At 41.1% G+C, this 16198-nt stretch overlaps 1 protein-coding gene across 1 annotated transcript; it reads right to left on the minus strand.

Moving 5' to 3' along the window:
- Nucleotides 1–476: 476 nt before the first annotated feature.
- C18H17orf75 (chromosome 18 C17orf75 homolog) lies at nt 477–13111 on the minus strand. The gene is made up of 10 exons (XM_065909513.1): nt 12898–13111; nt 12017–12097; nt 9669–9794; nt 8609–8752; nt 8164–8221; nt 6535–6654; nt 5683–5747; nt 5396–5532; nt 4499–4602; nt 477–2841 (listed from the first exon to the last, which is right to left on the minus strand). Exons 1-10 carry the CDS (start codon nt 13035–13037, stop codon nt 2626–2628), a joined length of 1191 nt encoding a protein of 396 aa, XP_065765585.1. The 5' UTR covers nt 13038–13111; the 3' UTR covers nt 477–2625.
- Between the last annotated feature and the right edge of the window lie 3087 nt (nt 13112–16198).

Consider the following 16198-nt stretch of genomic DNA (forward strand, 5'->3'; position numbering starts at 1 on the left):
GAAGTTTAGCGGGCATAGGACTGGAGCTGCCCTCTTAGGCCTCCAAGTGGAAAGACTTCGTTGAAGTCAGTGGGGTTTCCATGACAGAGAAGACACATGGTTAGGAGAAAGGTAGCCCTGGTAACTGAATCTTAATTCTGAGACGCTTGCAGGCTTTCCTGGCATTTGGTGTAAGTAATCCTCTGGTAAAGGACAGGCATTCTGTCATGGTTAATAATGAATGAGAGTGAAAAGGATTAACTTGGGCCATTGAATTAGACAGGTGTAAGCGTACTGGACGATGAGTAAAACACTGTGATGGAAATTGTTCATATACTCTACCTAATGCCTCCTGTAGGCTGCAGAAAGATGTCTCCTAGCAGGCGATTTGATTTTTTTCAACAAATTCCTTGGCCTAACAAGTATAATTTCCCCCAAAACTTCTTGTGAATTAATAAAAATTGAGCCCACTGAATAAAAATGACTGTGTTGCTGAGAAGCTAAGTTTTATTATTATTATTATAAATATAATTATAGGTAAATTGAGACCATTTTTGATCCATGGCAAACATACACTTCCTGTGTGTATAGCACAGAGATAACACACAATGTATTCCACACTTGAACAAATGCTCTTTAAAACTTTGAAAGTTAATATATTAGCTTATTAAAATTTGAATATAATACATGTTTTTGGTCACGACCTCTGAGTTTCTTCTCATGGCCCACAAGACAGTCAGCTCCATGTCACTATTTTCCTTTTCTACAGCAGTTGATATACAGTTTATTACACACTTTTAAAATAAGACTGTATTGTATATAACTGTGATGTCATGAGCCTACATTACCAAAAATATATGTAAAAGTACATATAAAGAATACGTAATTATGCCTTGACTCTATCCATAAATGATTTGAAGCGCGTAATATATTTGCTTTTAAATGCTATTTACAACATGGACTCTTGAATGATATGTGAATTTGAAAATGAAAAACATATTTTCCAGACTCAAAATGTTGATGTCCTAATGTTATTTATTTAAAAAACTGATTTCCAAGTGGGCAACCCTACCTTAGAAAAAGTCAGATTCAAGGGTTGTGCCATAAAATAGCTTGTTTCCCATAGTCATTCTGAATGCTATAAAAAAGATGGTACTTGGATTTTTTTCTACACTGACTACAATCCAAGTTATTAAAGTTTAAAACTATATGAAAGCCTTTATGAGGATCCTGAATTGTATTTCTCATTAAAGAAAAGAAATGGCTCAGTGAGTCGTCTTTAGATTTCTGTAGAAGAGAAAGCAGAAGGCCGTTGTCAGTCATCTTGAAAGTTAAAACTCAGCACTTAATGTGAATTTAGATGAGTTTAGGAGAGGAGTTTTACGGGCTTCTGTTCCTCTGAGCATCCTGAGGGCAATGAGAGCAGACTTCTGATCTTCCAAACAAAAATCATTATCAAATGGATTTATTAAAGAGCTATGCAGAACAAACTGGAGTCATGTGTGTAGCTACAGTTGGCTTCCATGGGAATTATAAATGGCTCTAACACAGGGCACTTTCAGTTGATTCAGAGTAAAACAATATAAGGCTTGTAACACATGTACAGAAAACTAAAATCAATGTGAAGAATCTCTGTGTGAGTTCTTTATTTTACGTTTGCTTGTAAAATTGATGTACTTTGTTTCTTTTTTAACACTCTATTTAAAAACTCCAGCATTTTCATATAAAAGAAAAAGAGAAATTATAGGCTCTTGGCAAATACCTGTGAACAAAAGAATGAAGAAAAGTGATGGGGCCACTTCTGCAGTAGCTTTCCATCAGAGATAATGTCTTATCTTGAAGCTAGTGCACCTATTTTTAAAGTTCATTTAATTTCTTACACACTCATGATTTATTTGCATATTGACATAAAAGCTGCCTTCATCATCCATGCCATTATCAATCAGACAAAAAAAATCCATCAAGCACCCACAGGATGCAGAGATCTGTCTTTGAAATGGTGGCATGGAGTTAATCTGTCCTAAAACTAGGAATAAGTTTTTTGAAAAAAGCTATAGTACATTGAGGGATTCCCTGTGGCTCAGTGGCAAAGAATCTGCCTGCCAACGCAGGAGATGAGGGTTCGATCCCTGGGTCGAGAAGATCCCCTGGAGGAGGAAATGTCAACCCACTTCAGTATCCTTGCCTGGGAAATCCCATGGACAGAGGAGCCTGGCGGGTTGCAGTCCATGGGGTCACCAAAAGATTCAGACATGAGTTAGCGACTAAACAACAACAATAGTACCTTGAGAAAGAAGTATTATGATTTTTCTGGGAGGGAAGGTTGCTAAATTCTGTAGCAAACTCCTCAGAGAAGCTGCAAAATTACCTCTGAAGGTTTTAAGCAACAATTCCCTGAAGCTAGAACTTACGGGACCAGCAATGTAAAAATTTCACAATTCTAACATACATCTATCTATGACTGTGAAGACGTGCCTCGGATTTATACATCTAATTAGGCTTAATCTTGAAAATACAAAATGAAAAAATCTAGAATGTGTTTTCAGATAATCTGAAATAGCAATCCTATGACAGTTATAAAACTACCACAGTTTGAAACACCACGGCTTGCATGACTTCACAACACAATCATCTCCAAATACGTCATCAAAAACTCTGGGCAGGAGCTTCTTTCATAAATTCCTCGAGGACAGCTACCACATTTTTGGCTTCAGGCATTTCTTCATGTTCCACTTTAACAATCTTCAAAAGGATATCTCCACTACCACAGTTCTTTAGGAACATGTAACATTTAAACAAAGCATAATGATTCATTTCTGCCTGCCGGATAAATCTCTTCAAATTATTTGTGTCTTGTATGGCCTAGAAAAAGATTACCCAGTTAAGTATGTGTTCAGTGAGATAATAATGAAGCTTGAAAAAGACCTCCTATCCAGCTGAGAACTCAACTATATGTTAATGAAATGCTTGCCTTTTATTTCAAATATTTTAATTGCTAATATGCTTTGCCCTTGATAGAACAAAATCTTTTACATAAAGTAAAAATACAAATCTTCTAAATAAGGTGACAACATGCCTCCCCAACAAAACTCTGAACCTTTAGGCATGGAACTACGTTTTTTGTGCTTCCCAACTAAGATATGCCATAAATTATAAGACTGAAGTCCCTAAAATATAAGCAAGCATTCAATTCAATTTATTGGAAATGCAATGATACATACACAGAGATCACTGAAAAATATAAATGAATGCCTTCTGAAGATTCTAGCTCTTGTTTGTTTTTAAAAAATTAGAACATTATTTTAATTATTATGAATAAGGCTTACAGTGCAAAAACACAGAATAATGCAAATTTATGGTTAAGACTTGAACTTTACTTTACAATTCATCAAAAAATATAAAGATACTGTTTACATATAAAGAATGACAAGTAATACCTTTCATTAGTATTGCCTTTACTATTTATAATATCACTATATCATAGTGGATACATTTGCTCCATCAAAGTATCTTTCTATTTGCTAAGAGTAAACAAACATGAAAAAATGTTCAGCCTGAATAATTAAAGACAGATTTGAATAGCTATGGAGTGCCAATATTAAAGTAATAAAAATAAATAAGACTGATAAAAAACTGTTACATTAGGTTCTGCAGAGAAAACCCATACACATTGCTGAACATTCTGTAATTTGTTCCCATTTTTTTTTTTGAAGTGCAAGCTCGCAATCTGTAATAGAAACCAAAGCATTCAAACCCTTTGACTTGGTAATCCCACTTTTGGGAATATACATTAAGGTAATAATCCGAATGAAAAAAATACCATCCAGCAATGCTCCTTCTGGGCACCTCTCTGAAGAAAACCAAAGCACCTACTCAGAAAGATATCTGCAGTGCCGTGTTCCCTGAAGCATCACCAACAACAGCCAAGACATGGAAGAAACTCAAGTGTGAGCTGATGGGTGGGTGGACAGAGAAACTGCGGTAAATACACACAGCGGGATACCACTCAGTCAGTGAAAAGAATGAACTCTGCAACAAGGGCTTCATGCCAAGTGAAACAAATTCAACAGAGAAAGACAAATACCACATGATCTCTTCTACATGTGGAATCCAAGTATATATATATTTACATATATATTTTAAAAAAACAACTCATGGACTCAGGGTACAGACTGGGGGCCACCAGAAGCAGCAGATAGCGAGTGGGAGAAATGAGGGGACTGTTTTGGTTTTGGTTGAAATAAACTGAAATTTTTATATACAAATAAAAATAGTGATACACCATTGTCACCTGTCAGACTAGCAAAGATGAAAAGTTTAGATACCCAGTGGTGTCTGGGTTTGGGGAAGCTGGCACTTTCAACGCTGTTGGTATAAATGAAAATTGAGGATTATAGTTTTGGAAGTGTCCTAGTTAACAGACATAGCTGTGAAGCAGATTTGTTTCCTGGTCACTGGTACTAACTAAACTTTAAGACAAAGACTATATGTGGCACTTGGCACACAGCCAATTAGTTACCTTCAGTTTAAAGTTCTCCAGGACTTGTCGAAAAAGAAAAGGGTTACCTCCTTCGGCACCATTCATAAAAGCTTGCATCCAATCCTCACAAAACCGGTTGCTCCCTATAAAATCGTTTAGAAAAATGAATAAAAGTAAAATCACAAGACATTTATTCTGCCTTTCTTTGTATTTTCTTTTTAAAATTGAGGTATAATTGAACCATATAGTATTAGTTTTAAGCGCACAGCACAAGGATTCAATATTTGTATACATCACAATGTTCTGTCCTCATTTATAAAATGCTTACAATGAATTATTTAAGACTCCTGTATCAGTCTAAAAACCTTAACTCACCACCTGGCTAAGAAATACCAAAATGGTCGCGGCTTCCACGTGCGTCTTCCCAGCTGCATCCCCCTATTTTCCCATCAGAAAGGATTATCATGCCCATGTCTTTCTTTAAACTTTTGCCACATACTTTATCTCTAAGCCCTATATAGTATAAAAAACTTGCACATGTTAAAACTGTACTTCTCTTTAATGGCTCTTTCACTATATAGTATGTTTGGATGCTATACAGAGATATAGCTCTAGTTCACTCATTGTCACGGCTGTATAGTATTCCATTGTATAACAGCTTATCAGTTCTCCTGTTGACAGACACTTGAGCTGCTTTCAGTTCTTTACTATTGCAAACAGTGCCCTTATGAACATCTTGTATTTGTCTCCTTGTGTACATACATAAGAGTTTCTCTATATACCTAGGAGTAGAACTGCTAGGCATGTCATGATTTCCATGTTTCTAGAAATGCTACTGTTTTTGGTGATTTGGGGACAAACATGTAAAACTGTGCGAGGCAGGGAGGATAACTTTGCGTCGTTTGTTCTCAGGCTGTTCCCAGGGTTGCGGCTCACCTGCATTGTGGAACTGAGGCTGGGAGCTGCTGCAGTCGATGATCACAGACTTATGCTGCTCCTCCGTCATGGCCATGCACAAGGATGTCATGGTGCCTTCGTGAATGAGGCCTTGGAGACTAGCCACGCTCAGAAACCTGCCACACACACAATCTTTTTCCACAAACTATATTACAGGATGGGAGGGAGAAAGCAAATTCATTCTGCATTGCATGGTAGGGGAGTTAAAAACAGAAACATCAGACTGCCTGTGGAAAAGGTTCTCTCTTTGCAAAACTGTTCTTTACCTGTGAATGTCTCTCTTTGTTTTTTCATCTGATCCTTTAACCTCAACAGGGGTATAACTCAGAGCCTATGAGAGAAAAACAATGCCCAGCTGATACACGTATGCCAATTTTCCTTGCAGAGTAGCTAGTGACTAAACCACGTATGCCAATTTTCCTTGCAGAGTAGCTAGTGACTAAACGTCGCCTCCCCCAATCAGCACCGCACCAGACTGTTTGCTGGGCACCGCCCCGGAGCTCTCCAGAGCTGAGCTCAGCTGCTCACTGACTGTCGGGAACCTAGCCTTACCACCTGGGCTTGAGAGGCTGTCCAGCCCCAGCTGCATCCACCCACACATGAAAAATGAAAAACCTAGCCACTTACTCGATATTTTAGTGAATATTTTATTTGGACATTTTTATATAGTTAAAAATTACTTTGGATTTCCGTTTTCCTTCTCAAATTGTTTTAGAAATCACATCTCTCCCATATCACTTCAAAAAGTAATTATTTTAGAGAGTTCCCTGGTAGTCTAGTGGTTAGGATTCAACACTTTGACTGCTGTGGCCCGGGATCAATCCCTGGTTAGGGAACCGAGTTTCTATAAGCCGTATGGCACAGTCAAAAAGAAAAAGTGATTAAAATGTTTTATTGTATTAGAAGATAGTATTCGCAACTCTACCTTTGTACTGTAACTTTCTGGATCTGTGTAGAGTGCAGTGTATCCTTATTGCAAGCATAATCTCAATGAATATTCAGAGGGCAGGTGGAAGTAATAAATAATATTCAGGGAAATTAAGTATGTCTTTAAATAAACCAAACTCTGCCAAAGTGATCCTCAATGAAGGAAATACTTTCGTTTGGGCAATACTTACAGCATGTAGCAGAAAGGTGAGCTTCTCCTGAAAGAGATGGACCACCCTTTGGATGGGGCAAACAACATCTGCAAACCAGCTGCTCAGGTAAGACTGGATGTGGTTCTCCCCACCGCTTTCCTAGATAAAGAGAGAATGTCATTTGCTTTGATCTAAGCCCTCACCTTAATTAATGGACTTAACATTTTCTTCATGATACTCTTGACAGTGAAAAGAAACGGGGACTGACACCTCCTTCTTTTTTAAGCTAATGCCACCAATTAAAACAAAAGGAATTGTAGGAATTTCCTGGCAGTTCAGTGGTTAGGACTCTGCCCTTCACTGCCAGGCGCCTGAGTTAAATCCCTGGTTGGGGAACTAAGATCCCACAAGCAGAGAAGTACAGACAAAAAACAAAAAAAGGAATTGTGATATAACTTTGCTGGGCTTGTTAGGCAGAGAGGGGATTAATTCAGTACTGCATATAAAAAAACACACTAAGACATGCATTATATAAAATGAAGAGACTGACTTAATAGGGTTCCATGCTATTTCTTCACTGAAAGGAGTTAGGGCATTTACATGTCCATCTCCTCCCACTGTGCTGTGTACTCCAGGAAATACTCTCTTAATAATCCTTATCTCCAAATATTAATGAATAAAACTTCTTTCATTTAAGGGGAGGGAAAAAAAATCCTCACCCCCCACTCCCAAGCATCTGGTATAGTTTCTGAAACACCCATAGATGAGCTTATAAAGTGCCTGTTGAACCACCGAGGAATGCAGACAGCTCACCAACACTTGAAAGTGACCAGGGGACGACACAGGCCAGCGCATCAAAGTGCTCAAGCCCGCCCCGCTGTGGTCAGACACACGGCCGGGAGCTCACCCAGCTTCCTCGGCTCTGCTGCTCCCTAGGGGCTGGTGGGAGCGCCCCATCCCGGGAGAGCCGCTACCCTAGACGCGCTCGCATCCCCGGCTCACTCCGAGGCTATCACTCCCCTCTGTGCTGCACTGTAAGCACGTGCACGACAACAAAAGGAATTAATACCACCTGTAATGGGTAGAAAATTTATGAGTTATGACTTAACTCCCACAAACCAAATGCATAGTATCTAAAAGTTAGGGATAAACCAATCGATAAAGATGTATCTAATTCACAAAAGATCGATTAATGAAAAATGGGATGTTTCTAAATATCTTTGAGGTTGAGTTCAAGGACAGTCATCCCGTTGCACAGCATGTCTCTGGTGCCAGCGGCTTCGCAGGCCATTAGTTCTGCCCAGAGTATAAATCTTATGTGTCTAGAAATCAGGAAAGCAGCATCTTCTTCCTTGCTTGGCATGTTACCGTATACCTTTGAATTTAATGGGTTGAATTTTTCATAGATACAAAACATCACAAGCAGCCTTGTGAAACTTAGAGGACTGTGTTCCCTGCTCCTCTTAACAAGCACTTTCCTACTGGCCCACAAAGGAGCACATTTTCAGAATTTAAGTGTCTGTGCCCACCTGGATGATTTGATAAGAACAGCAGTCACATAATGTTAGTCATTTGGGTCTTTAAAAATGTTAATGCAAAAAATAAAAAAAGAAAAAAAAAATTAATGCAAAAAATAAAAAAATAAAAATATTAATGCAATCATCTTACCTCACAGTTCATGTTATTTTTCAGCCCTTGAATGTACTTATCCAATTCAAGCCTGAAAGTATGTTCTTAAGGAAGTGATAAAGGGTGAATCAAGACAGGGTTTTATCTTTCAAAGAGTAATAGGAAAATCTCTTAAATGACTGTTAGTTAAAACAAGCCAAGACACGGGAATTTCTTGGCAGGCCAGTGGTTAGTACACCATGCTCTCACCACCCGAGGGCTCAGTTTCAATCCCTGGTAGGGGAACTAAGATCACACAAGCTGAGTGGCCAAAAATAAACAAATTCATGATAAAACAAGTGAAGACAAACTGGTCATGTGAAGGTATGAAATTGAAGTTCATGCATAAGAGGTAGAAAGGCTTTTTGGAGGTTGGCAGTGATAATCCTCTACTTGCCTGCCAGCATTTCCTTCCTGATATCCTCAAAAACCAAAGAAAGGATATAGCTCAAGTCCTTTTTCAGACCCTCCTAAAAAACAGACCACATACTCTGAAGACTTCTGCTCAGAGTCCATTGATGCTGTTTGGGGAAGCGGTTTTTCTTGTTGGAAAAGGCAGTAATAACAACCGACTCGGTAACCTGGAATTCTAGAAAAGAAAAAGCTAAAATGCATTCTTTTGATAACTCATTCATGTAGTTTTGTAGGCTCCTCTGAGCCCTGGTCATCCTGATCTGGCAATATCGTTAGACTGCTCTGTAGTTCAGAAGCTCCCAGACTTCTCCTTGGTTTACTGATAATAACAGAGGAAAGTGAACATACATCATAACAGGCTTTAGCTAAAGCAGCACCTAACAAACACGGATTTCTTTGAATTCTTCTGTCTTATGTGAAAAATTCATACAAATTTCACTCTCGTTCACAGTGTACCCATGTTGACATGGTTTATCCGTGTCTTCCCTCCCATAAACATGCATGAATCACTGAAGCGCCAGCAAGATGTGAAGTGTTGACCCTGTGGTCTTACCTTTGGGATGTGGCCTCATACTCCTGAAGGGACTTGATGCCAATATCATGGTCTGAAGTGAACTACAATCAAGGGGTGTAATGGAAAGATGGCTGGAATTCAACCAAGGACACCTATATTTAAGCCTGAACTCCATCAATGTTACCGGCCTTAGGACCTTAACTTCTCTGAGTTTATTTCCTCATCTGAAATAGGAAGTAAGAGTCTCTGCTTTATCACCCCTTTGTAAGGAGAAAGGCATTGAAGCTTGTGAAAGCACTTCACAACTGTACACTGTACAATTTCAGTTTTGGTAATGAGCTCTTTTCTCCCAAGTACAAGACTAAATATGTACCCTTAGGAGGAAGGGTCTCTGCCATTCAGTTAATTCCATTTCTCAAAAGTTTGTGTGTGTGTTTGTGTGAGGCCCAGGGCTCAGCTGCCAGGAGACAAAGATGAACTTTGCAGGTCTAGCCAGAGCTGATCTTTTGGAGTTTCTCATCGCTTCCCATATTAGCTCAGAAATAAGATCTCAGGACACAGCACATTTTACACTTACCTCAGCTCTACAGCTGCAACATTACCCAGCCCTTCAAAGACTGCTCCCTTAGAAAGACGCTTCGCAATGAAACTGCGTAGCTCTGGCTCCACTTCAGATGGTAGATTAGTATCTACCAAGGAGAGGCTTGACAAATGAAAGACACATGTTCCTTAGCAGTGGACTCTGCATTTATACCCCGTAAGTCAGACACAACATTGCTAAAAGCCCTCACTAAGGACTCAGCAGAGCTTTCCTTTTGACTCCTGTTGGTGAGGCTTTTAGGGATGTATGTCACCAAGTACAATCTGCCTCATCCATTTAAAGTGGTCCTATCTTTCTAGTTCATTCTCTTTAGTATTATGACTCCAGTGGGACCACCCCCCCCAACCCCACGGACCTTCCCTCTTTTTCACAGTAACCTCAAGTTTCTCATCCTCAGCTCCCTTCTTACCCAGCTTAAATTCTGTGGTCAGTCATTACGATTACCGCCCCACATACATTTTCATTCAACCCCTTTGTTTTCACCTCCTGGTATCTGCTTAGCAAACCTTCAGCCCAGGTTAGTCCAGTTCTCTACCTAGCCTGCACCTGCACCCATGTAGCTGAATGTGGCTGGACAAAACCCCACAACCACAGCGGCTAGTCTCATTTTAAATGAACGACCACTAGCCACCAGTGGGCCCTTACCGCTGCCCAGCTCTCATGCCATTTCCTGGTTCACTCTCTTCTACATTACTATTTCATGCCGCCTCTCCTTTCCTCAAGCCTCCCACTACCCACTGCCCATGAATAAATACACCAGCTCAGTGATTATTTATGACCTAAACAAAAACATTTCAGTTTGGTTGAGATTAGTATGTAAACAGAAACGGTAATTTGAATATGTAAGATTTTCCATCCCCAAATTTCCCAACAGAGAATATGAACCCAATATGCCTCACATCTTTGGTTCCATATTAAGGAAAATTTCAAACACTGAAAAGTAGAAAGAATAGTATAATGAACCCACATGTACCTACCACCCAGTTTTGACAATGATCAGCTTATGGGGGAAGGAAAGGGTAAACTGGGAGACTGGGATTGACACATACACTCTCCTATATATAAAACAGAGAACTAACGAGGACCTACGTACAGTGCTGGGAACTCAATACTCTGTAATGGCCTATATGGGAGAAGAATCTAAAATAGAGTGGATGTGTGTATCTGCATAACTGGGCCACTTTGTTGTACACCTGAAACTAACACAACATTGTAAATCAATTATATTCCAATAAAAATTATAAAAATCTTCGTTTTCATCTGCACTCCCCATGTTGTCCATACCCTCTACCTCCCAGACTTATTTTGGGCTTTTTTGTTTTGAACTTTTTATTTTGTATTGGGGTATAACCGATTAACAAACAACCGTTGTGATAGCTTCAGGTGAACCGCAAAGGGACTCAGCCACACACATACATGTACCCATTCGCCCCCAAACTCCCCTCCTGTCCAGGCTGCCACATAACATTGAGCAGAGTTCCATGTGCTCTACAGTAGGTTCTTGTTAGTTAAACATTTTAAATGTAGCAGTGATTACATGTCCATCCCAAACTCCCTAATTATCCCTTCCCCCAGTCCTTCCCCTCTGGTGAACTATAAGTTTGTTCTCTTAAGTCCCAGACTTATTTTGAAGCAAGTTCCAGGCATCATATTATTTCATCCCTAAACATCTCATTACATATCTCTAAAAAATGAGGATTTAAAAAATATATATGTATGTATCTATAACCACAACACTGTTACAGCACCTGAAAAATTTCTTAAATCATCCATCATCCAGCCTCTCAGTGAACATAATATTTTTGTACTATACCCTACTTTGCATCAAGTGTTGAGGTTCATTTATTCCTTCCCTTAGTAAATATATATTAAACGTTGACCCTATGCCAAGTACCTATCACTCAAGGTTCTAGGCACGGAGACATCAAGGAACAAAAGACAGCAATCATTGCTAGCTTGGAGTTTACATTGCAGTATGCAGCAGCAGAGCTATGAAAGGGTATGCAACGCGGGGGTGTGTGTAGGGAGAGGAGGATTTTAAATTTCTTGATACTCATATGATATTGAATATTTACTGGAGTTCAATCAAGAAGCTCAGAATAACTGGCTAATCAACATGGTGCTAATCACCAGCGTATGTGGCTCTGCCCCAGCCTTGAATAAATGAATAAAGGAAAATTAGATGAGATTCCTAGGCGTGAAGTGGGCTTGATGGTTTCATTCAGGGAAAGCTGAGGGCAGATAAGGTACTCACTGACATCTGCATGCCAGAGATGCCCTTAAGAGAAAAGTACATACACGGCTTATGACCAAGCTGTTTTTACCTGAAATCATCACCAGAGGGAGTTTCTGCATTTGTGCCACCTGGGCTTCCATCATCGCTGTCCACTCGCTGCTGTGCCAATCTGCTCGCCACAAAACCAATTCAGTTATGAACTATGGGCTCTAAGTCCAGCGGAGTATGTCCTCCCTCCCCCAGCAAGCAAGGAAGGGGGCAAACAGTCCACTAAAAACGTTGCAAGGTAGAAATGCTTGGACCCCGTCCTCCTCCGCCTAGCTTCAATGACAGGGAAAACCCATAAAACAGCCACTTAATGCTAGAAGAAAATCTAAATTAAATATCCAGAAATGTCAAGGAAATTTTCTCTTAAATACACACTTTACAGGGAATTCCCGGGCGGTCCACATAGGACTCGGCACTTTCGCTGCGGGGGGAACTAAGATCCCACAAGCAGCTCAAACAAAAACAAAAACAGACTTCACAGGGCCAAAAGAGCCCCAGGAAGTCGGCTCGGGCGGAGGGAAAAGAGGCAGCAAGGACAGACGGTAACCAGAAGAAGGGGGTTAGGGAAGGGGGGTGGGGACGGAGGAAAACGGGGAGACAATGACAGGAAGGACAGGGGGGATGGGGATTGACTTTATTGAGCGTGCGAAGCACTGCGCTAAACAAAAGGCAGAGGTCACAGGAAGGGGCTGAGGAGATGTCAAGGACACAGCGCTGAGGCTTGGGAGGACCAGGCGCAAAAGTCCAGGATTGGGGGCCGGGAAGTACGGCGTGAGGCGAGGAGGGCCCTGAGGGCCAGAGACCTTGGCTGGGAGGGGAGAAGACGGCGTTTGGGAGCCGCCAAGCTGCGGAACCCGGAGTGGGCTGCGGGGCCGGGCGGCGGGGCCGGGGCGGGGCCACAAGAGCGGCCGGGCGCTGCACCTGCTTCCGCGGTAGCTGTAGAGACAGTAGTGGCTGCTGGGCGGCGGGTCGAGTCTCCGCTCCTCGGCGGAGCCGCCCTCTTCGCTGCTCTCTAGCTCCTTTTCATCCCCATCCAGCGATTCCTGCAAGGAGGGGAGCATCGCGGCGGCCTCTGAGCGGCCCTGCGTTCCCGCCAAACCGCTCCCCCGCTGCCGTACAGTCCTCTGTGGCTGGGCTCGTCCGGCTCCCCGTCCTCGCGCATCTGCGTTCCGCTGGTTTCCCGGGCTCTTAGTCGAAAAAGCTGGAATGCCCCGATTTTTCTGTCTTCTTTTTCTCACATCATTCTTGTCTGTGCAGAAACGTCACTTCCTCAGAGACAACTTCTTAACCGCCCTATGCAAACCATCCCCCTGGCACCTCCACTGCAGTCGCATCAATCTCTATCCTATCCCCTTATATTGCTTAGTTCTTCATCCCAGTTATCACCCCGACAAGATGTATTTGTTCACTGTCTCTCCTACTAGAATGTCATCTTTTTCACTGCTATATCCTCTGTCCTAGCCCGTGCTCTGTGCGGCTCAGAAACTGCTGAATTAGTTTTAAGATTTTGTAACGTCAGAAAAAAGAAAAGATTTTTGTAACGCCTAGGCATCTTTTTCTTGCACGTTTTACCTTATCACCATATTAAAGATAATAAAGTACAACTACATCCCATAACTTTATATAGAAAAATAGTAGCTAACATTTATTGAGCGTTTTCTGTGTGAGGACTTTTTTAAGTGCTTTACAAATACTTATTCATTTAATTCTCACAACCCCATGAGGTAGATATCTTTATTATCCCATTTGACAGAAGAGTAAGTCAAGGCCAGAATTACTGGACTTGTCCACTGTAAAATAAGCTTGTAAGTGGCAGTGCTCTACCACGTTCCATGCTTTGCCACCCTGTAGACTTTTGCCTACCATCCTCCTCTGTCCATGGAGTTTTCTAGGCAAGAACACTGGAGTAGTTGGCATTTTCTACTCCAGGGGATCTTCCTGACCCAGGGATGGAACTCTCATCTCTTGCATCTCCTATATTGGCAGGCAGATTCTTTACTACTGGGACACTTGGGAAGCCCTAATAAGTGGCAGAGTGGCTTTCAACCCCACTGACTCCAGAACTCAAGACCACAAAATTGAAGATGACTTGACCTAAAATTATGTCTTAAAGCCATTTATTTGGACAGTTAATCTCAGGATTTTTTTGTTTTCATTTTAGATCTTTAATTTCTTACCACAATATTTTGGTTTTTCAGAATATAAGTTCTGAACTTTCGTTAAATTTTTGTTCTCTTTGATGCTATTATACATGGAATTTTCTTAATTTCATTTTCAGATTGCTGTTGCTTATGTATAGAAGTACAATTGATTATTGTATATTGACCTTTGTTTTAAAATTTTATTTAATTGAAGGATAATTGCCTTACAATATTATACTGTATATTGATTTTGTATTGTGAACTTTGCTGAACTCTTATTAGCTCTAGATTTTTAAAAAATGTATTCCTTAGAATTTTCTATATATAGGTGTTTCTGTTTTCTAGGGTTCCAGTTAAAGTACCAAAGGCTGAGTGGTTTAAATAACAAATTTTATTGTTTGGCAGGGCTGTGCATCTTGGGGTCCCAAAAGTAAAAGTGCTGAGCCCTAACCACTGGACCACCAAGGAATTCCCTAAACAACAGAATTTATCATCCCACAGTTCTAGAGTTTTAAGTCCAAAGTCAAGCTGTCAGCCAGGTTGGTTCCTTTGGAGAACTGTGGGGAAAGAGTCTTCTAAGTTTCTCTCCCTGACTTACGGTGGTTGTCTTCTGTATCTCTTCATATTGTTTTCCTTCTATGCCTAACTCTGAGTCTTACAAAAAAAAATCCCTTTTTGTAGTTAGCGGTCCATGCTTTCACTCCAAGAGGCAGGGTGCAGCCAGAAAAAAATGTGGGTGGGGTGGGGGAGTTGAAGTAATTTACACAAAGTCACAGAGTAAGTATGGAGCTGAGTTAGAGTTGAGTTTTTTATAAAACATTTTGGCTCAATAGTGAGAACAGTGGATTGGAGACTGAGAATGTGACAGTAACCTGGATAAGAGATCAAACTGGTCTGAAGTAGGACATTAGTTGCAGAAAAGCATTTTATTCATTCTTCCTAAAACAAAAAATACTTCTATTTATTTATTTATGCTATGTAGATTTTAAGGGCCCACTAACCCCTGGACGACGACTCCCTCCCTTAAGCTCTCTTTTTTCATCTGTATTAACCGGGTGATAACAGTGGCACCTACATCACATGTTTGTTGAGACAAGTAATGTGAAACTTACGCCTTGTCTGGCACACAAATGCTTCATGGATATCCGCTATTATTTTTTCCTTTTAATAGGAACATGTAATTTACATTAGTAGTTATTTCTCTATGACAAACTGTGGTGTAAGTGCAGGCAGAGAAGTTTAAGTGGCTTGCCCAAAGTCATGCAAATAGGCGGTAGAAAACGATCCCAAGCACCTGGACTCTAAAGCAACTATACTCTTATTTGTGTTATTCTCTAACTGTCCTCTTAAAACTCCTAGGTTGCTACCCAGGGACTTCAGCATAAAACGCAACTTCTCAGACTGCTTGAGAATCTCAAGAAGTCATCTTTGCCAGCCTCCCCAGCATCATTTCTTGCCATCAGCCCCCTCACTACCACCTCCAACCTTACTACCTCTAGCTTTTTTTTAAGGTGCGCAGGCTCAAAGACTTGCACTTTTTGCACCCTTAGGGAAATACCCTCTCCTCCACCTCGCTTGCTCCCATTCACTCTTCCGGCAACCTGCCCTGATACCCTGATGACCGCCAAGGCTCTATAAAAAGGCTCCCCTCCTTTGAGGCCTGCCAACACCTCGTATTTTCATCACCTCGGTGACCACGCTGCGTACTTTACGCACCTATCACCAATGTGTGAGTTACTAGGCTGAGATTGCGACTTCTTAGTCGTAGTAGAAAAACGTCCACCGCTTACTACAAAGAGTTAATCAGGGTAATGAAACAAAACGAAAAACTGGGTGCTGTCTCAGTTATCCTTTATTTGTAATTTACCCTGAATTACGCTGGGGATTCTTTTCAGCTTTTCCACCCCCTGCTCACCCCTCCAATACGCGAGCGTCTCGGCGTAAATGGGTCACCACATCCTTTATAAAGAAAAATAAGCTCTGAGAAATTCGCTCGCACACGAAAGCCGAGACGGCAAGCACGGACGAGATGGCCGCCAGCCCGACACGGCCGCGAGTCTCCACCCACTTAGGGCGGAGGC

This window comes from Muntiacus reevesi, chromosome 18 (genome assembly GCF_963930625.1).
Source record: "Muntiacus reevesi chromosome 18, mMunRee1.1, whole genome shotgun sequence".
Taxonomy (NCBI): Eukaryota; Metazoa; Chordata; class Mammalia; order Artiodactyla; family Cervidae; genus Muntiacus; species Muntiacus reevesi.